This window comes from Lipophrys pholis (assembly GCF_963383615.2).
Source record: "Lipophrys pholis genome assembly, chromosome: 4".
NCBI lineage: Eukaryota > Metazoa > Chordata > Actinopteri > Blenniiformes > Blenniidae > Lipophrys > Lipophrys pholis.
The window spans coordinates 12,113,226-12,136,462 of NC_137637.1; the positions used below are offsets into that span (position 1 = coordinate 12,113,226).

At 44.0% G+C, this 23,237-nt stretch overlaps 1 protein-coding gene across 3 annotated transcripts in view; it reads left to right on the forward strand.

Moving 5' to 3' along the window:
- The window catches only part of foxp1b (forkhead box P1b), a gene marked incomplete at its 3' end in the record, with an annotated part of 204,831 nt that overhangs the window by 145,288 nt on the left and 36,306 nt on the right, over window positions 1–23,237 (forward strand). For all 3 annotated transcript variants that reach the window (XM_080460795.1, XM_080460796.1, XM_080460797.1), the window contains exon 6: window positions 2,800–2,919. In XM_080460795.1, the coding sequence (XP_080316921.1) occupies window positions 2,800–2,919 (120 nt within the window). The remainder of the gene's footprint in view (window positions 1–2,799; window positions 2,920–23,237) is intronic.

The window sequence follows — 23,237 nt, forward strand, 5'->3', positions numbered from 1 at the left end:
TCCTCGCCATGAGTGAAGGCAGTATACACCTTGGACAGTTCAGTCCTTTAAAACACAGAGACAAAAACACTGACCCACATACAAAACATTTTCAGAGTTTTTTCAGTCGCAGGAAAACATGCAAATTATACTCAGAAATGCTCAACTTTGCAAACAGCCAGCGCTTACAACATAGGAATGAATGGTTTCAGAGGAAAATGTGTGTGCTGAGGCAAATTCACTTCTTAGATTGTAATTTTTGGTTTATAAAACGCACTGCTGAAGAGATAAAATCTTGCTAAAAACTGTTGACTTTGCACTTGTGCAGTTTGTAAGTGAATTCCAGGTTCATTATTTGTTTAAGATGAAACAACAAGCAATTCGTCCACCTTTTAAAGACCCCACACATTGGATTAATTGTCATCCTGCCACTGTCTCTGATCTGTTCTGGTATCTTTTGATTTGTGTGAAAAATTGACAGAAATGTGTAACGGTATTTTCACATCTCTAAAATAGATGAAGTGGGAGTGTCAAACACGTTTTAGTTCAGAGCCCACACAAAATTTCATCGTGAGTGGGTCGAGCCGGTAAAATAGTGCTATAATAAAGTTTAAATTTAACCTTTAAAGTTTTCCTTTGTTGTGGCGCACAGGATACATGATGAAAATGTCTATATTTCCAGAAAACTAAAAAATTGATACTGAAATTGACTGTAATCGCAACTTAAAATTAATTTTAATGGAACCTTCTTGTGTATAATGCAGTGAAATGTCCCAAAAAAAACTTCTCCTATAGCTGTTGCATTATACACGTTTTTACAAACTCCTCATACATTTGTTTAAAATAAATCAATGTTTTCGTTGAATTCTTTACCATTTGCTTGATGGTTTGGCCAGATTTGGCCTCCGGGCCTTATGTTTGACACCTCTGGTCTATTGACTCATCCTGTAAATGCAGCTGCATAGCTGCAGCGCCGACTTCTCACACCGGATTGAACAGCGAAACTGGAATTGTCGATCAATTCTGGAACACGCCTCCTCAACTTTGTTTTCTTCTACCGGAAATACGGAAATCAAATATCAGTCAGACATTATTTCAAGTGCAGAACAAGTAATCTTTCATCAAACTTGTAAAACCAAAGCAGTGGCATTTTATCGATCCGAATCCTTGATAGCAATCCCATCGTGGGGTAACTTTTTGATATATCTCCGATCTCAGTGTCGCCTCATGCTTCTTAGTTTTTGACCCGAAGTTAAAAAGGGCATAATGCCAGAAATCAAAAATGTAAATATCTCTGTCATGAGTGTGGGAACAAACTGCACTCGCATGGTTCTCAGTTTGAGTTCAGCCGCTCTCTTTCGGAGCGGCCTCGCTCTGAGGGGGTTCCCCTCCTCAAATCTCTGAGCAAGAAATAATTAGGCATGCAGAAGGAGATGTGTTGCTCTGCAGTCATTTATTTATCTATACGTGAGAGCTGGAGGAGGGACGGACACACACACACACACACACACACGCACACACACACACACACGCACACACACACACACACGCACACACACACACAGTCTTGGGGGGGTTGTGCTGTAAAGTTGAATTTGGTGAAATGCCAGGAGTGGCTTTTTTGTAGCCTGCAGTCATATTTATGCCTTATGATGTCATCCGACAGCCGTGTGCTTGGGAGGGTCAACACACACACACACACACACACACACACACACACACACACACACACACACACACACACACACACACACACACACACACACACACAGCTGTTCGCCTGAACTGTCTCTCTTGAGCCATTGTCTTATTTTACCAGGCGTCTCTATCCTTTTTTTTTTTCCGTTTTTTCCCCTCATGATATCAGACTTTCACACAGTCTCTGAAGCTTTTCACTCACTCTCTTACTCATGCTTGTGTCTGCTCCTCGCTGCCTCTGTCTAAAACATGCCTCCACTCTCTTCCTGATCTGAGCTCATTGCCACATAACGAGTGCGTGCGTGCGTGCGTGCGTGCGTGTGAGATGCGTTTGGATGCTGTTGGTGTGACTGGTGTGATCATCCGAGGGACAAGGAAAGACTGAGACCAGCTTATTTACCCAGATGGTTTACTAGTGGAGGTGTGAGGCTGGCCAGCTCACTGTGGGAACACAACGCTTGCTTTTCTTGGTATCGCTGACCGTTTTCAGGACCACTGTGTTTTTCTCTTGCCCCCCCCCCCTGCTCTTTCCAGCTTTGTTTGCTCTGGATGGCATGTTTGATTATTTATCGTAAGGGAAAAGGGAGTAGCTAGAGCAATAAACATGTGACTGCACTGTATTTTGTTTTCCACTGAGAAGGCCGTGTCCTTTCACAGATATTTCGCGGCTGTAAAGTCTTTTATTTGCTTTCTAGAGGGGGAGTTTGACTGAGCTAAAGGAGGATCAAAGGCACTGATTAGTGTCTTTAGCAGTTTGTGTTTGCTGGAAGTGCAACTTATCAACAGATAAATATTTCTTCTGGATGCCTGCAGATGATTTTTTTTTCCCCCTCCTCTTCCCTCTGTCTGTGAATTTGTTTTGACATCTGATCGCTGTTTATACCAGCTGTAGCTTTATGACTCTGAATGGGAGAGTATGAGAAGATGCTCTGTGATGTTTGTTATCTATCATAAGGCGAGGGGAATATTGTTCTAAGGAGATACATCTGCTCTGATAATAGGCATCAAAGTGCTCTCAAGGGACTTGTAGCCTTTCTGTTGAGTGATTGTAACACTTTTTTTTGTCTCTCTCTCTCTCTCTCTCTCTCTCTCTCTCTCTCTCTCTCTCTCTCTCTCTGTTAGGCTCTTCAAGTGGCTCGACAAATACTCCTCCAGCAACAGCAACAGTCGCAGCAACTGCAATCGCAACAAAACTCGGGCCGCAAATCCCCCAAAGCCAACGAAAAGCTGCAAAACCTGCAGGTAACGGTAACCCCAGATAATCGGGCGCTTCGGTTGCTTTACTTTGTGGTTGCTTGGGAGAGAGAGAGAGAAAAAAAAAAAAGGCAAGAAAATGGAGTGAACTTATGCAACTCTTGTGAGAACACAATGTGCGAGAAAAAGCAGAGCGCTAGGCTAAGTTCACAAACAGGAAATTAAAATTGGCAGTGCAACATTTGCACTTATGTGTGCTTGCGTGTTATGTGTGATTTAGCAACACAGACACATGCACACAATCAACCATGTGTTGTGTAAAATCTCAGCAGATCATTCGCAGCATCAGTGTGCAAAAACTCCTCCAGGGCCAGTTTTAGGTCATGATATTGCCTGGATCAGCCCCGTTTGTCATTCCTACAAGTTTTCCCCATTGACTGCAGAAATATGTGGAAGCGACGGCAGGAAACAGAGATGAGGCAGGATGCCACCACAGGCAGCAGGAGGTGCTATGGAGCAGCCCGTGGGTGGGGTGGGAGATGCCGGTGGTGGGCTTGTAGGTGGAGGAGAGTGCAAAGGTTGTGAGAGTTAAAGAGTTGATAGCACAGCTGTTTGAACTGTGTTGTTTTTTTATTGCAAGCAGGAGAAAAAAAAATAAACTATTGTTAATCTTGCCTATAAATTGCACGGCGCTGCATGTCTGATGCAATATTTACGGTAATTTCAGATCAACTGCCTCTGAGATGTATATCTTTGTTTGAACAAGGAGCGGTTGTTTGTGCCGGTGTGAAACCCGCAAACGACTTCAGGGCATATTTGGTAATTAATACGGAGGCCCCTGTTCTGTGTGTGTATATATATATATATATATATATATATATAATATTTAATACCCTTACCATCCCATTGGGGGCCTTTTTTAATGAGCTATTGTAGCAGCTAGGTCTAATGTCAGGTTGTGGAAAAGCCTCTTTGTTGTGCAGATGTCTTCGGAATAGCTCCAGAGGATGAAATATGACTGTGATGACCTTTCAGTTGTGTGCATATTTGTCAGGATTCAAGTAAGTTGAAAGGATCAAACTAAACAGTTTCCCCCAGCCTGCCAGGGAATTGTGCTGCAGAGGTCAGCAGAGGGGACAGGCGAACGGCAGATTCCAGCGTACCGCCAGTTGTTGGTACATAGCGGAGTACTAGACCATCTCCTGCAGACAAAGACAAAATTAAAATTCTAATTTATTAATGTATACAGAGAGCTCGGCCAAGCTGTCACTCAGCTATTGAAAAGAGAGTCGGGCCCTGTGCCTCCCCTCCTCCGCCTCCCCTCCCTTCCCCTCCTCTGCCCGGTTCTTGTGAAGAGAGTGGTATCTAACTAACGCTGTAAATTGCCTGCCTCTCTAATGTTGTACGTTACTTCTCTCTCTCTCTCTTTTTTTTTCTTTTTTTCCTTCTCCTGCTGGGTTGAAACTGCCATTATGAAAAAGCCACAGGTCCACACAAGTGTTTGTTTATCACTGAATTACATATTCCGCTAATTAAACACACACCCGGCCACGTACACTCGCACATAAGTGTTCATACATAAACATCAGCCGCGTGGCGTTCTGTACAAGCATGTTTTACATTTGTTTTGGATTTTTTTTTTTTTTCCCACCTCTCACAGCTTTCCGCTGGTGAGATTTCTGTTGGTTTTTTTATTTATTTTTTTCATTTTTTTCTTTCCATTTTTCGTGTGAAACACCAAAGGATAATGGTCCGAACTTCATCTCACGATCGCTCTTTCAAGAACAAACCCCGTGCTCAGAGGAACCCCCTTCACACAGAGCATGCCACTATATATCCATCACACACACACGCACACACACACACACACACACACACACACACACACACACACACACACACACACACACACACACACACACACACACACACACACACACACACACACACACACACACACACACACGGTCTGGATAATGATTCTCTGTTGAGCCGGACTGGGTCATCAAAAGACATGATCCAACAATTATGAGGCTGTGTAGTAAGCTGACACCTCATAAAAGCACCTGATCTGCAGACGAAGCTCCATTCATCTCAGCAGTCTTCCTATTAAGGCACGAGGAGATGCACGAAGAGACTTTTTTTTTTTTTTTTTTTTTTTTACTCATTTGGAGATGTGACTCACTTTCCAATTCATTCAAGTCAAAAAATAATGAAGAGCAGTATATATGAGGCATCTGAGAGAAAGAGAAAAAAAGAGGCCCGCATAGTAGGGGGAAAATATGAGTCAAACAAGCCTCAGAATCCTTGATCAGCATTAAATGGCTCTTTGGTTTTATATCTCCAACAGGGGCGCCCCCTAACCCCCCCCCCCCCCCCCCCCCAGCCCTCCACCTCCTTGGTGTTGCCTGTGGATGAAGATGCGCGAGCTGTGTACTCAGCAGCCAAGAGACCTTTTAATCATCGCAGATATACAAACAGCTGCCATGCAGGCTGGAAAAAAGCAGCTAAACATACTTGACTGGTCAAAAAGCCGGTAAATTACATTGACAGAATGACACGTGTAATTAAAAGAATCTGCGCCGCTTTTACCTTTTTTCTCGCACCTACAGCGGCACACGCAACGAGAGCCGGCAACTCCCACCCTGCTAATTACCATTATCAGTGAAATGGTAGGGTTTGACTCATTAGTTCCATGTGCATTTAATTAGAGGCAGGCTGAAATTGGATTTAACTTATTACTTTTTCATGGATCACTTTCTTGTCATCACTTCAAATTGGATTGCAGCCCCAGGTAACTAATTATGCCAGCCGCAGGATCAGGAGTGGAGAAATAGGTAATTAGGAACAACACTGTCGGACCCTCGCTGATAGTCCACCAGCGCCAAGGGTTGGGGGGTGGGGGGAGAAACTGGTGCTCATTTGTGGTGTTACGCGCATGAGGCCGGCTGGTTAACTACACCTCATCCTGAAGGGATCCTTGGTATGCCTCCACCCTCCTACGGGGGGATTATGTGGCACTCAGCTGGGCAGTGAATGTTGTGTCAACATGGTGCCTCTACTATCTGTGTAACATCCAGATTACACATGTTTCCAGGACGGTCTGCGATCAGTCGCTGCCGATCTGTGGCGCTAGGGTAACAGCCAGCTAAAGTTCCCCACGTGGACACAGCCCAGGGATGGCAATTATGCGCGGATCTGCCGATTTCCACCAATTTGAAAAACCAATTGTTCATTTTTGTGCGCTGAAAAAATTTTAGGGTGAGTGAGGTATCCAAATTGTATTGCTGTCATAAGGATAAGGTTAGATTAGTGTTGAGTCGTGTCAAAACCAGATGTTCCACTACTGTCTCGGGAACAACATGAAACGTCAAAACTAATTTCACTGGGAATGAAAAGTCACACTGACAGTTAAAACTAGGAATAAGATCGATGAGATCAGCGAGACAGTTGAAGACTTTGTCAAGAAATGCAATGTGCCTTCATAATCTCACTGTTCAGCAGATATCAGAAAGACTGTGTAAGTTGATTATTAAATATATAAGATTTATTCCAGGTCTTCTTATGTTGGTGTTGTTGTTGTACAAAACAGAACTAAAATTGCTTTAAAAATTGTAAAAATTACTTAAAAACGTTCAGCTTCAGGGGGCCTATGACCTCCAAAACCCTCACACCTTTCAGCTGAAATATTTTTTTTTCTGTTTCCACCCCTGACACTGCCTGAATGACACTAAATGGTACTTATGCGTAGATTATAATGTGTAAAACCAGTGTAGGGAAGTTGATGTTTTTTAGAATGCATTCCAAGACATTTAGGATAGTAGAGACTTTTGTGTTTATCATGATGATGGAATATGCAAAATGTAATTGATACTTTGGTGGATTAGGTTTTTCAGTTTGGAATTGCAGTGAAGTTTCAGTGGTTGTTGCGTTTACCACGTGGCTTCCTCTTCTAACTAGGCCAAGGGTGTCAAACATAAGCCCCTTGGGCCAAAACCGAAACACAAGAGGTTCCACTGTGGCCTGCGAAGCCAAAGAAATTGAAAAAAACCTCTAACAAAACTTTGATTAAGAAAAAAGTAGAGTAGCAGACACAACATAACCTGAGACCATTGCAAGCAAATTAGCAAAAACCTTAAAGTCATGCTGTCTGGGTGAGTTAGTAAAAACATGTATAATGCAACAGCTATAAGAGACATTTTCTGATTATTTCACTGTGTTTTCACTTGAAGGTTCCATTAAAATTTACTTTATGTTGAGATTGTTGTTATTTTCTGGAGTAATCGTTTGGTTTTGTGAAAAGATATTTTCATCACGTATACTCTCGGTCACAACAATGAAAAACTTTAAGATTTAAAATTAAAGGTTATTATGGCTTTATTTGACCGACCGGTCCGGCTCACTCAAGATGAAATTGGGCCGTTTGTGGCCACTGAACTAGAATATGTTTGACTACTACGGACACCCGCGGGACCCGACACTCTGGCTCTCGTAGTAGAAGAGGTCGTCCTTTGATTTCCCACTGATGCGTGTGTACATGCTGATGTCTGTTTGAATAAAATGCTTGTTCAGGATTATTAATGTGAATGTGTTTACCAGTGGAGGGAAAGCTGTGAAGTGAAGCACTTTTTAACCGTCTATTAATCACGCTAAACTTATGATGCAAAAGCAAAGCAAGCGATAATGTCATAGTAGAAAGTAATGTCACACCTGCCATTAGCAGAGTATTTTGTCTATTTTAAATGTAACAAGAGCAGAAATTTTTGACGTCCACCAAAGGTTGACCTGGAATCTGAAATTTGGTGAAAATCCATCATATAGTTTTGACCTAATCTTTCAAACCCTATAAAATGAAATCCTGAACCAGAATCTTTCAAACCCTATAAAATGAAATCCTGAACCAGAATCTAGATCCAGATCACCTCCAAAATCTAATGGAATCTTTCATGGCCTAATATCTTTCTGTGGTGAAACTGTCAACAAACTCCGTGCAGTAGTTTTGACATAATCCTGCTAACCGACATACAGATAGATATACAGTATGAGGATGATTTTATTCCGTTCTTGGCCGACGTAATAAAGCCATTAATGTAACACCTTGACATTAATGTCGAAAAATATTTGAACCAGTGTTCTTTTAACAGTTTGCTAAGAATGGAGAAATGTTATTACACTATTTTGGGACTGTTTTGGGGTGGCTGTGGCTCGAGTGGAGTGGTCATCTTTCAATCAGAAGGCTGCAGATATGATTCCCAATCTCCCACTGTGCACAGGACAAAGTGTCCTTGAGCAAGATATTGAACCCCAAACTGCATTCAATGGATGGATAATGTGCATTATTGGTGACAGCTACATTTATTGGTTTAACTGAAAGTATGTCTATAGAATAGAATAGAATAGAATAGAATAGAATAGCAGGTTGTTGATCTAAAGTACTGGTTTCTTTTTTAATCATTCACTGTTTATCTTGTTATTGGCAAGATAAGATTTTAAATTATTCCATCACTGGCAGATATTACGTTATTGGTTGCTCTATGTTATTACAATTGAATTTCTTTTTTACACCATCCATTGGATGTGACGTAATGCTAATTTAAACTTTTGCTATTTACGATGGCGCAGTGGTATTTGATTAAATACCACAAATTTATTTAATAAATTGATACATTTTCTTATTTCTTCTTGTCTTTGTTTCTTCTCAAAATCTAAAGAACAAAAATGCTGGAAAACGAATCTCCCCGATCCTTAGATGTGTTTCAAGTATGATCGTTGATTTTTATTCTTCCTGCCAAGACAGAAACAGTAATTCAGTCCGCTCTGTGTTCGATTGTTTTTGCATTTATTGTAATTATGTGTTGGCTTTCAATCTTAAATGAGGAACACTGCTCACGATCCGCTGATAAATATTGGACTGAAAATTTTCATAATGTCAAAGGTGCATCACTTGTTATTCCTCAAACGCAGAGAAGCTGCTGATAATGTTTCAAAACCATGCCAACAGAGGTTTTTCTTATCTACACTATTACCAGTTGAAGGCACAATCCACTCTTCTGTCTTCTTCTTCTCTCTTCTTTGGTCTTTTCTCTCTCTTTCTCACTCTTTCTGTTTTCACACCACAGTGTACGGCCTCTCTGAGGGCATCTCCAGGTCAAAAGATAATGTCTTTTCAGTTTACAGGATGAAAGCCTTTTAAGTTAGAGGGCTCCTCTACCAACCCCCCTCCCCCCCCCCCTCCTCCACAGACACACTCTTCACATCCTTCATTTGTGGTCTGTTTGGGGTGGGGTGGGGGGGGGGGGGGGGTGATGTGACACAATCCAGGGGCCAAGCCTCCATCTGACAGGACAGGGAGAAGTTGCCTGCTCTCTCTCTCTCTCTGTCTCTCTCTCTCTCTCTCTCTCTCTCCCTCTCCCCCCCCCCCCCCCCCCACTGTTTCTGCAGTAGGCCCATGGCATTGTCCTGACACATGTATACCACTGAGCTCCAATCTGTAAGTCATTAGAGCACCAGGCCAAAGCCTGTCAGCTGGACCCTGGCCAGTGCTGCAGGCTGATCTGAGGAAGCATTTTGAGGGGCTTCTGGAGCCCAGTCGGCCAGTGGTCCAAAGTGGCACGGCAGCGGTCACCCACTGGCGAGTTGACAGCTTGCACAGGTCTGGATTAATGTTCTGGGCGAGTTAATATGAGCTAAATATTCTCTTAACAAAAGGGCACACCTGGCCAAAGCACAAGGTGTGTGTTTAGATGGAGATAAAACATCCTTGAAGCATTACAGCAGGGGTTTCAAACACATTTTAGTTCAGTCCACATACAGTGCAGCCCAATTTAACCATTGTTTAATAATAGTGCCATATTAAGCTTTCGATTAAAAATTTTCTTTGTTGTGGCGCTGAGTATACGTGAAGAAAATGTTCTTAAAAACCAGACGACTACAACCTAAATTACTACGACCTCAAAATACAGTGAAATATCCAAATAACACAATCCAAAGTCCAAAAATCTATGTTCTATTTCAAAGTCGCAGCGGTACATCAACAACCCGAGTCGAGGGCCTTGTTTACACTGCAGGGAAATGTGACCCAATCCAGATTTTTTACTCACAAGTGGCCCATATCCGACCTGCTCTGTAGCCGTGTGAAAGCTCCAATTCCGATTGTTTCACACCAGACTCAGGCCTTGTTTGTATGCGATACCAATTTGGATATTTTTCTACATGCGACTGCTTCGTCATCGACGTGTGACTGACGTCACGGATAAGCGCCGGAGGAAGTGGCTCTACCAAAATGTTTGAAGCTTTTTCTTTCCCTCGTCATGTTGTCTAGATTTAGTTGGCTCGTATTTAACAACCACTTGAAAATGAATCTACACGGGCTGCCCAGCGTTACCAGATATGGTGGTTTCCCCCGATTGGGGAGCCAAACTCTCTTACCTTTTAACTTTATTTTGTGCATTTGTGTGTTTATGGCGTGTTCATTATTACACATGTAATAGTTTTAAGGTTTTAACATGATTCCTACACAGGTTGACATTTGGGCTGGTTTTTATTGAGGTGTATGGGTTTTACTTTGTTTGAGGTGGAAACAGCTGACCAGTGTGCCGTGCATGCTCAAAGTGTCCTCACGTCCTCTTCTGCGCATGCCCGCTGGGGCCCGAAAACACCCGGTCCGATTGCCTTCACACGGCAGGTCGTGTTTGAAATGATCACGCCAAAAAATCGGAATTGAGCATTAAGACCTGCGGTGTGAACAAATCCTATGTGGATTTTGTATGGGCGTGGACAGACTCCCAAAACACAACAAAGGTTTTCCATTTCCACTTGAAAACATTATCGTGTAAACAGGGCCTAATTTCCAGTTTTTAATGGTTGTATTTTTGTGTAATAACTACGTAAAAACAGAGGTAGAGGTAGGATAACTACGGTTTTAGCGGCTGTATGGGTAACATGATTCTGTAAGTGGTAACCTTTATGCTCAGTTGGTGAGTAGATCTATGTTGTACTCCAGCAGCAAATCTTTTGGAGGATTGGTGTTCATCTCTTCAGTAGTGCTTTAGGCTACCGGCGTCCCATTCACACTCGGGATGCCTGTTCAGGAAATAATCCAAAACAGTACTGTTCGTTTCAGCGTCACACATTTTCAACACATGCTGTACAGCTGTTGTTAAAAAAACACTCTATTCTACAACATACCTTCAGGATCAACGCAATCCATGTTGGGTTATTGTGGTGAGACTTTCACCAGCTGACAGCCCACTGACAGCCAATGAAATATATAAAAGAGGCAAAATAGCAACAGGAAGTCCTCCACTAGCTACGTCAATTATGTTAAACTACAAAGATACAATGCTTGTTCTGCGTTTGGACGACTGAATTCAGACTTCAATCAAACCATTACAAAGTGTAGAGAGACTTTATTTTCAAGGTGTGCACACTTGTAAAAGAAGTAGAAGCATTCATACTTTCACAAATGGACCACACTAAAACATCAATCAAAACAGAGTCCAATTTCAACTTGTACATACCCAAAGAGAGTCTATCACAAGGACCTCGAAGCTTTACGGAGACTCCTGTTATTCTTTGTGTACTTTATCACCAGTCTGTAGATGCCACTCTTAAGATCTTTACAGCAAATATGTTTCTCCTCCTTGTAGCAGTCTGTTAGCTTTGCTGAATCCAGAGCGAGAACCAGAAGGAAACTTGTTTCTGTCCAAAGATAATAACATCCAAATGGATCGTGTCCTCAGTGTGAAGTTCTGAGACGGTCAACAGAGATTCCAGGGAGTCACTGCAGACATCAGGAATTACTTCATAAATCTCTCCCGTAAAACCACAACTCAGAGTTTGTACATGTCACATCGTGTGCAGATTAAACAAATATAAATATCACAAGCTACTTAGTGAGATTTAGAGTCTCTCAGATAAGCTAAACTTTAACATCTGGATATTAATGATATGTATCTTTACATCAAATACTTGGAAACAAACACATGGAAATCTTTGGTGGTGTCTTCTCCTTAATATGTCCCCCTGGAAATGTCTCCAGGCTGTGCCACTGCCGTCAATATTTTCGGAAAATATCCTCCACAATGGTTCATGTGTCGGCCCACAAAGCGTGGCATGTTGAAATTCCCATAATTCATTGGCCACGCATGTGAGCTCCAAAAGCAGTTCATCTCCTTGTGTTAGTAAAAAGTCTCAAGGTGATGCTGTAATGAAATCTCATTTTGATGTGTGTGTGCGTCGCTTTGAGGTGATCCAATCTGTCAGGAATGATCAGCGCGGCACTGAGGCCGGCGCGATGTGCGAATAACAACAACCTGGAGGAACGGGCCGTCTCTTTCACTGCTTGTTTTCCTTGTCATATTGTAAAAATGTATTATGTGTACTGCAAAGATTAGAACCAGGTTTGGGATAATCCTGTCAGAATGAAGTCATCTGTCCCGATTCCACACAGCTAAACGCAGAGTAGTGGGGGTGGACGGAGGTGGGGGAGCTCGCTCTCTCTGTCTCTCTCTCTCTCTCTCTCTCTCTCTCTCTCTCTCTCTCTCTCTCTCTCTCTCTCTCTCTCTCGCTCTCTCTCAGCCAAGACGATGACTGTCGAATTGACTCCAGTCCCAGCGCCGGGAGCCACTCTAACATTTTCAGGACCCTCTATTTATCGGAGGCCTGATGATTCCCTTCGAGCCGCCGGCCCTCCATCCGACACGAGCACGCTGCGCCCTAAAATTTGTTGTATCTTCATGTCACCCTCGCGCGCTCCATCTTGATGTCAGCCGTGCGTGCTGCTTGGAGTGATTCACACGCCCTCTGCAGAGGAGGTGGAAGGATGGATGGGATGCACAGTCAACCATAGCATTAATAAACACTAACAGCTATGCAAGGTGCAGTCAAGTCAGGCTATCGGCTCACAATGCCGTTTTCTCCGCGGGCGCCATCGCACACTTTTGACAGCTCGGCAATTCTCTGACTCCCATTTTCACTTTCTGTTGGGACGAGGGGAGAGGGAAAAGGATTCCTGCTCAGACAGCAAGAAAAAAGTCCGGAGACAGACGGGCCACACGAGGATGTAATTTGGAGGCATTTTATATTTGTGTTGGACTTTGTACAGTAAACCATCTCAGTGCACAGCCTAGTCATTCCTGCAGCTACACCCAGTCTGCAGAAAGCGGGGGAAGCATTGTGATACAGTTTATGATTTCTGTGCTTTCCGTTCAGAGCTGCAGCTCACCATGAAAAGTTGTGTATGTATTACCTCCAGGAATGTTTTTTATTAGGTAGAGCTGGAAATAGGACAGGCTAACAAACAGAATTTAATAACACCACAGAAAAGGTTAGCTAAGCAGTTAATCACAGCGGTTAGCAGCGCTGCAGACGCACAGCGAGCACCGCATCGAGAGTTTTTCCCCTTAAAAAGTGACGACAAGAGCCACCCACGGAGAAGCACGTCCGTCTGAATCTGGCTGATTATCTCAGTAAATCTTATGTGTTCTGTGATTACACATCAAAGCTGATTATGTACAGTGTACTACCATCCAAACAAGCGGCGCTTGACACGTTTGTAGTTGCAGATTTAGTCGGGCGGCTATTTTTATCACTTTTCTTCATATTAATATAGTTTTCGATTCACATCGAAGATGAATCAATACGCAAACAAGACATGGCACAAATTCCCCCGCCTCCCCAAATCGATACCGCGTAAAGCCAAAACTGTTCTTGTTTTGACTAAAGTGAAAAACCACAGCAGGATGGCGTGTTCCGAAACCCGGGCTCTTTCTCACACACACATACACACTTTGGCTGGCGTTATCACCTCAGGAAATATTTTTGCAAATACTGAGTTCACATGTGCTGACTAAACAATGTGCTCCTGAACGCTGAAATTAAAAGCAAATAACCAGACCCGTATGTAATAGACCAGGAGGGACATGGTGAGTCAGGCATGACTTACTGTAACTCCACTCTGCTTCGGGTGATAACCTCATTCACTCGAAATATGACTTACTCACAAGTATGAGAGGGAGAAGCAGCGGAGTGCAGATCATAAACATGAACATACGTTTCTAAACAGACACTAACTATAAATACGACGGGAGCAGATTAGATTAAATAAAGCATGTGGGACTTATTAAAATACACTTGGTTTATTTCTGTTGGGCTCCACTACAACTGAAAGTGTGAGTGTGTGTGGTTTCTCCTTTCCCCGCTGCAGCGATGACAGGGCACTCTCCTGTGCTGTCAGTGTACGAGTGGGTCACCTAATAACAGTTTTTGGCCACAAATCAAATTCTTTGGAACACTCTGCAAAGTATGAAATTGTGCTGCATGATGCTCATTGTTAGATTTAATATCAACATGCCTTGTTGAGATATTTGAAAAAGAGACGGCCGATATTGTGGCGCCGCTGTGGATCCAGAAAGCATGCGTACCTTGGTGATATTATATAGAGCAGTTGTTATTTATATAGGTTGCACACCTGCCCTGCTGACTCTCTCTGTCAGTAAACAATGATTTACTACACACACACACACACACACACACACACACACACACACACACACACACACACACACACACACACACACACACACACACAGGGGAACAGACTGTGTTTGTTTTTATCATGACAATGGTCCAGGTCGCCAGTGCCTTTCAAGGAAAAAGATCGAGCGTGCTTTGGTGTTTTTCTCCACTTCCTCTCTCTCTCTTTCTCCCTTTCTCTCCTCCGGAGTTGTAGTAGCAGCAGTGAGACGTGGGCTGGCACGCCGGCGCGGCTCACTCGCTGGCTGCGTTAGTGTTTTGGGAAAGGCTTTGTAATTGGAGCCGAGTCGTTATCTTTAGCCAGAGCCGAGCGAGAGCAGAGCACGGGGCCAGACCAGACATTAACTCATACTTTCACTCTAACTCAAGCAGGAAATGGGAGTATTTTATAATGTCATCCACTCTGTCATGAACACAATCGCTCAGTGCTTCTTCTGTAAACTATCACAAGGGACGCCGGTTCGAGCCTCCGGGATATTGATGTTTCTCCGCGTGCAGAAGGAAGAGGGGAAAAAAAATCTATATAGCGTGTGTATCACATCGACACATATGTGTAATTATTTTACATGGTGCAGGCGCAGAGGCAATGGATTAGAAAGACAGTGTGTGAGAGAGGAAGCTTGAACTGTGTGTCTGCTAAATTTATCATGAGGCCTTTGGGAGCGTTGAAATGAGAACAGTGGCCTATTACTGCTAAGAAGGTGTTTTATTGAGAATACGCCGACATGCCACCCGAGGGAGCGCGCCGGGGGAGAAGAGTGTGGCCGTAGCCTCAACCACTTTGCACGCACGCACGTACACACACACACACACACACACACACACACACACACACACACGAGCGCGCTCCCGCACGTCACTTGTTCTTTTTGTGAGAGAGCCGTCTTGAGAATGTCAGATTAAAAAACAACGCCACCCCCGACACACACACACACACACACACACACACACACACACACACACACACACACACACACACACACACACACACACACACACACACACACACACACACACACACACACACACACACACACCCGTCACATTTTTCTTTCCACTTAATTATTCACCATGATATGTATTGGAATTGTCACTTTTGACACTTGAGGTGTCCCCGTCAATAATTTATATAGGTCAGGCCGGCTTTAGCAGAGCTCATTGTTAGTTATTAGCAGATGAGAGCGCCGGCCTGTTCTGCAGGCGCACTTTTTATTTCACCAGCGTGTGTTTGCGGACTGGAAAGCATCCCACGAACATTCCTTCATTCTTGGCCAAAGGTTTTATAGCTGTTGATATGAGCTGTGTTTCAGTGTTTATTGTCATGATAATTAACAAAGTGAGGTGTTAATCTTGCCTCACGCTTTCCTTCTAATTCTTTGTTAAGTGGCCCGCACGACGAGGTGCGCCCGGCTTTTATTGGTTTTACTAATCGTGAGTCGCAGCTTGAGGTGAAATGTGCTTTAATATAAACGCAGTGAGTGTGGAAGTGGTTTGAGGGAGTCTTTCCATCCTGTGAGTTCAGCGAGATCTCCAGTAGGTGGCAGGGTCCTGTTTCCCCTGGCCCGTCTTTTCCCCCTCCGCTGAGTGCACATGGGTGTTAAAAGAGTGTGATGATATCATGACAGCTAATTGCTCTCATCGGGATGGAGCTGGATGGATCGCCTGGTGTAATGTTAGCTGTTAATGTAAGTGGTTTTAACATGTCTGAGGCCAAATTGTAGGATAAGTGTTCAAAAAACGACATCATCTGAAACTTTATGTTTTAACAGTGAAAATCAAAGCAAAACAATCTGTTCCCATAGTAAATATCTTTCGTCCTCGACAAAATTGTTTCGTGAATTGTTTGTGCGTTTGTTGTCCTCGGCGTGTAAAGTGAGTGGTGTCTTTGTTCGGCCACTGTAAACAATTCCATCTAGCAGAACAATAAAGAGGCTGATAGCGAGGCCGCTGGATAGCTGTGTTTACTTATCTGTTGTTTAATTAAAGGGCCTCTTTTCTTTAAGCTCCCATTGTTTCAATAGCACGGCCGGAGTCCCGGCAAGGGTCAAAGGGTTAACAGCCGTCAACTGTGTCTTTTTTTTTCTTTTTTCTAAAGGGGCCCCCACACAAAGGCACGGTTTCACCTGCAGCCCAGCCCCAGGCTCCCTATTGTGTGGCCCCATTTGAATTGATTATGTTTAGAGGGCTGGTTGTGATTGGTGGAGAAGGGCGTGGTTGATTGGATAGTTTTGTATCTTGTCAGCCGGGGAGCAACCTTGCGCGTGCAATCTGTCTGTATCCTGAGGAAGGTTGGAGACTCCACAGCACAGCAGCGCTTGTTCACAGCAGCCTCCCTGCCTGCCAGCTCTCGTGCGCCTCTCTCGCTCTCTCTCTCTCTGCCTCCCTCCCTCTCTCTCTCTCTCTCTCTCTCTCTCTCTCTCTCTCTCTCTCTCTCGCTCTCGCTCTCCTCTCTCTCCCCTTCCCTTGCCGCTCTGTTCTCCGCTCTGCTTCACTCCACACCGCGTGGCCCGGCACTCTGTTTACCCTGCCAGCTAAATGGAGTTTGTCAGGTTTGTCAATATGATTGATTTCTGTGATTTTGCCAGCTTTCTTGTGTAAGGAGAAAAAAAGAAAGAGCTTGACAATTTAATTTGACCTGGGAAAAGGAGGAAAGAGAGGGGAGCTTTTTGTTGTTGTGTGTGTGTGTGTGTCTCTCTCGCTGATGTCCTATCACTGTAATTGTTTAATTCGGTCATGCAGTGTTTGTGAGAGGAGCAGTGGATCTGGGTTTACTTTGTCGCTGAGGCTCTGACAGTTCACAGGCGTGTTCAGACAAAAGAGGATGTCATTTCTATTAGATTTACTGCATGTGACTGCATTGTATGGCTGCGCGGATTAGGTCCTTGTGTTTACGTGTGTATTGTTGTCGGAAGCGGAGCTTCACTTCACTCTCAGTCAGTGCAACAGTTCCTGCACTTTGTACAGACGCTCCTGAGAGGTGTGTGAGTACCCTTCTTTTTTTTTTTTCTTTTTTTTTTTTTTACAGTGTTTGATTAGTTTTGTTTACTTTGCTGACAGTTAGCCAACCAGTTAGGCAGGATCTGGTAGAGTACCCCGTGCTGTTTGATTTATGGAAAGTTCTTAGAAAAACAAAAGACAGGTTTGTCTTCTCACTGTGAAGTTTTTTCCCACACACTCTTTCTTCTTAGAAAACATTCCCAGGCTGAGACATTTCCATACTTAGAAAGAACTCACTTCTGTTTGGTGTTCTGCTTTTTGCGTGTTTTCTCTGATGACTTTCTGAGTAAACGAGTGCTGCTCTGGAGGCTACAGGCTGGACTAATCCTCACTCATCCTCAAGGTGTCACAGTGAATTAAGACGGACGCTGGCACAACTCTATATTTGACACCGTCACCACAAACCACGTCGGAGACGCGCTGTCACTCCAAATGTCATCGCTTGAATCTCCCTGTAAAGTTCAGAGTGTGAAAGGTGGGTTGAGCGTGTGTGTGTGTGTGTGTGTGTGTGTGTGTGTGTGTGTGTGTGTGTGTGTGTGTGTGTGTGTGTGTGTGTGTGTGTGTGTGTGTGTGTGTGTGTGTGTGTGTGTGTGTGTGTGTGTGTGTGTGTGCGCGCGTGCAGGTTAGGATGGACACACCAGGCATGTTGTTTCAACAATGGGATTGTGGAGTAGATTTAGGAGGGAAAGTTGTGTTCACTTTGCTGCTGTCAGATCTGTCTGACAGCTCTGAGCTTTTCCACAGAAGACGCGTATCGACTCACTGCTGCTTAAAGACCGTGTGTGTACTTTCACCCGGTGGGACAAACCCACATGTTGTGACTCCATCCGTGCTCAGAAAGTTTGTCGGTGCTCAGAAGGTGGAGGGACGGTGGAGCCGATCAGATGGTGGAGGAGGAGGGCAGCGTTCACTGTAATGCCGTGCAGCTGTGCAGCCGGGACTCGCAGTTTGGGAGAGCTGGAGTGCGAGCTGATTGGGTTGACAGTTTGTAATCAAAGTTGATTTATTGTTCATTAGTAGTGCATTAGCCCTTTCAGGCAGGGGCGTTATTTGTGCAGTGGCCTGTCAAGGCGAGAGGCTGCCAGCACCTGTCATTTCTAAACCATGACATAGGCAACCAGATATTAGCCGTGTACCCGGAGAGAGGGAGCGGGAGCCGAAGAGGGGGCACAGGGGGGGTGTATAGCCTGCTGAGCCCGACGGCTCGCCGGGGTATCCTTTACAGGGGACGGTATTGGCTTTGTGCTGGAGCAGGCAGGCAAGACAGAGAGAAGAGACGGGGGAATATGTGAGCAGTGATATTGAGAACCACCAGCTGCTCTCTCTCTCTCTCTCTCTCTCTCTCTCTCGTCACTAAAACATGTTTTTACTTGAAAAACGTGCCCGTTTGTGTGTTGTTTTTCCTTTATAATTGCTAAAAGAGTGTGTCTGTCTGCTTGAAATCAGAAAAGATTAACTCACACTTCAGATGCCACGTGTTCCCAAAAGGTTGAGATGGAGGGATCATGGGGAGATTACACAGTGAGGAGGGTCTTCCTCACCACCACTGATTTTTCAAACAACCCCAGGGTCCTCTCTTCTGTCACCTGCTTGCTGATTTTCAGCTACAATCCTGCTGCCGACCTTGTATTTCATTTGTTATTGTAATTAAGTGGCTGTACACTTTGTATAAATTTCACAACACAACAACATCAAGAGAAGCAACATAATTTGTAAACCCCCCCCCTTGTCTGCCATCATGGAAACAAGGATTAGCTTTTTGCCTTGCTGGTGAGCAGAGAATAGAAACAATCTGTATGAGGATGTGTCAGCCATTGTCTTTTGACTACAGTTTCATTTGAAAGGGATTTTAGAGGCTGTGATCTTAATTAAATCTCAACTGACTCAAATAAGGCATCTGAAAGCGTGCAGCGTTGCGTAACTACACGGTGAGCTATAGATCACGGAGGGTGAGGCGGGGGGGGGGGAAAGGGTACGCGGTTTGTGCCGACAGAGGTTTTTGCCCGGCGCTTCTGGGGAAACATGTGAGCGACGGACGGATGCGTGAATCTGTGAAAGCCAGTTCTCAGGAGTCAAACGTCTCGTGAAGCACGGGAGGTGTGGCTTGAAAGGTCAAGAGTGACAGGATCGTGAGTCACACATCATAATATCAGCCTATCCTTTCTTTTTCTGCACAGTAGATATTTTTAGGAAGCAGCAAATCGTAATATACAACATTCAGCCCCAGTAGGGAAATACCTGCGGGTCGTTAACCTGTAAAAAGACCATTCATAGCACTTTTGTAACTTTTTAAAGTCAGAAAAATCAGCATTCAATCCACACAAATCAGTTGGAAAGTGTAAAAGGGACAAAAATCACACTGATTTCACCATGTGTGGTATAAAATCTTCTTTAAATTTTAGAATTATGCCCTAAAGGACACAGTAGGTGTGTGTTTGAATTGTAAGGTCAGTCGTCACATTTCCATAGTACCAGATTTGATGGTACAACAATAAAGTATAACTACATAAAGTAAGCAACTCCTTTCTCACTGTACTGTCGTCAGTTCATCACAGTAAGTTTGCTAGAAACAGTTAACAGATAGAGTCACTGCCCCTGATATCGATTGCTGTTATTATAATTCTATGTATTTTGGTGGAAAATATGACTTTGTGTGTGTCTGAGAGTGTAGAGATAGAGGGGGTCCTGTCTCCCAGCAGTGGTCACCTGCAGTGGTCGTCTCCCTCCAGTTGTGGGAAACCAGCGTTCAGGTCGCAGCTCAGCTGTTATTGTAGGGGTGAGACCCCCCCCCCCCCTTCCAAATCGCCTCGCCGCAGCCGTTTGTTTGTTTAAACCCGACACTCGCCGGGGTCGAGCTCCGGCGCAAAAACTTGTTTGTTTGTAGTCGACAAGTTAATTAAAACGCAATCTTAACTTTTTGTTTTTACAGTTGCTGCAAATAATTTGAGCCTCTGCCTCTCTGCCCTTCCCTCCCCCCTCTCTCACACACACACACACACACACACACACACACACACACACACACACACACACACACACACACACACACACACACACCTCCAATCCAGTAAGTATAGTGTATGGTGCATGCAGACAAAAATGTGGCTGTGATTATCCTGTTTATCCGAGCTGTAAATGTTTTTAAAACAGCTTGACGACACAGGAATTATCCCAACGTTCAGAGGATTTTTTGGGAATAATCCACATTTTCTTTTTTGTTTTATTTATTTTGTTTTTTAACAAGGAATCCCAGTTGAAGCCAATTTCTTGATAAAAAATATTATTATTCTTTGGGAAGAGGCTACTGCGCGAATATACTGCATCTACTCTCTTAGAGGGAAATAAATGCTCCACACTTGAGAGATTTCAATCAACGTGAATGGGTAATATGGAATTAGTCTTTGCAGTCTTGTCGACGACTAATTACGTTCACACATCACTTAAGTACAATAGCTCCCGTGAAATCCCCATTCCGGCGACATCTTCATGCAGGAGATGGCGGCGAGGATGGCAAGTTGTCTCCTCGCGCCACAGCAAGACCAAGGTGAAACAACAGCAGCATCAAACGGACTTGGCTGTGTGATTTCTCCTGGGCTTTTTTTTTTTTTTTTTAACTTCTTCATTCCATTTGATGCCCCCACAAAACAAGATGACCCCCGGGAGCGCAAATGAAAATTTGATCATTCTTTTTTATTTTTCCTCTCCCCATTTGAGCTGTGCTGCAGTTTGCGGCCGCTGTCATTGACGCCCCCCCCCCCCATCTCCTCATTGCTGTTCGTCTTAATTGCTTCGTTGCGGGGAGGGGAAAGGGAAAAAAAAGAGGGTGGATATTGTACCTCGTCGACTCTACTGCTTTTCACCAGGCTGTGACCTCTGGCTCATGACAGGAGGGGGGAGAGCATCTTCATTAACTCCGAGTCACTGACTCTTAACATTTTCAGATCTGTGTGTGAGTGCTTCAGATTGTCATATTGAGAGAAGTTAATGCTTTAAACTTTAAATGCTTTCTGTTGTGTGTGGTTTGTCTGGCTGCAGGGATCAAACATTTTTGGATGCTTCTTTGATGTGTGATATTGAGAGAGACTAAAGTAATATATCTTTTTTTAATTTGTCAAATGAAATATATTTTTTTTAATCTCTATGTTTTGTTTCCCATGTTTGTCTCTTTTGCCTCTATGAGGAAAATCTGGTTTTCACTCCACATGCAGCGTGCTATGTGCTGCACATGTGCTTGTATGTACTTGTGGCAGTTAACATGCCACAGTTTAGATTTGTGTGTGTGTGTGTGTGTGTGTGTGTGTGTGTGTGTGTGTGTGTGTGTGTGTGTGTGTGTGTGTGTGTGTGTGTGTGTGTGTGTGTGTGTGTGTGTGTGTGTGTGTGTGTGTGTGTGTGTGTGTGTGTGTGTGTGTGTGTGTGTGTGTGTTTGGCCAGCAGCAGGCCTGTGCCGGTACAGTATATTGCCTCCAGTCACTCTGCAGCTGTGTGAGAATGTTCCAGGTTTTGAATGTTTATGTATGCGAGGCACCTGGAGAGCACCACACCTTGGTGAAATTCATAAACGTCAGCTATTTCTGGCATCCTCAGAATGTCCTCTTTTTCACACCCTTGTATCGGCGGAGCAGATTAGAGCTGCGCTCGGTGGATCCCTCCAGTTATTAGCCCAGAACGAGTCTCCTTTTAGGCTATCTTTAGATGGTGATATATTTTTGCGGATCATCTGGAGTCATGATGTTATCCAGGAGATAAGGGGGGAGTGCGCCATATGGGAGTGCTCTAAATGGCGACTGGCGTCCTGTGTTTGCGTTAAATGGGCATGATACAGCGGCCAAGGCAATATTTTTCAGTTAAAGTGCTCCTCCCGCCCCTTCCACTCAGTAGGACCCAGTGTTGGGCAGATTTTCACTCCTTCAGCACAGGATTAAATGGTAGTAGTTACATTGATCAATAGGTTAAGAAGCATACAATCCCTCTTGCTGCTAATGACCTCAGTAGTAATGGGTAATAAAACGGGGGTCTGTAATAGCCTCTTGCTGCAGCCGTGCACAGAGGAAGAGGCAGTCTGAGTCAGATATGAGAAGTGTGAAAACAAGATGCGCTATTATCCACCTCAGGTGTAAAGAACTTTCATTTCTGATAAAACGGACGTCTCTTAAGATCTGGTCGAGTGCATTAAAAAAGGCTCTGTGTTAAGTTGTCTTTTTTTTCCCTCCACATCACCCCGTGTTATTCAGCATGACAAAACGATTATACATACCAAAACAGACCAAATTTACAGCTTCTACGCTCTGGTAAAAAATAGAGCATGACAAACGTCGAGTCGGTTTTTAATGCACGCTGTAAAAGGAAAAGCTTCAAAATAAGCACGCTGGAAGTTGAGGTGGGGGTAAATGTCATGTTTAGACATGCACTGTATATCACATCATGAATGGGACTCGTATGTCAGCAAGACAAGGCTGCAGGGTTGACCTTCAAAATAGTTCATCAAAATTAGTGATGCCCAGGGAAAAAAAAAAAAAGGGACTTCAGTGGATAATGACTGTGAAATTAGGAAAATGGGAGACCGGGGCCATGCAAATGACAGGACAAGTCATGTGCAAAAGTCAAGATGAAGTGCATATTAAGACATAATACAGAAGGGGGGAATTAATATTGCATTTTCTGCTCGAACCCCAACGTCTGCAGCTGGAAATGAGAAATTGTGTGTGTGCGTGCGTGCGTGCGTGCGTGCGTGCGTGCGTGCGTGCGTGCGTGTGTGTGAGGGATCCTCTCGGGGTTGGGAGAACGCTGTCCGGTGTATTCTGGCACGGCTCAATAAAGTTAACGGAGAGCATCAA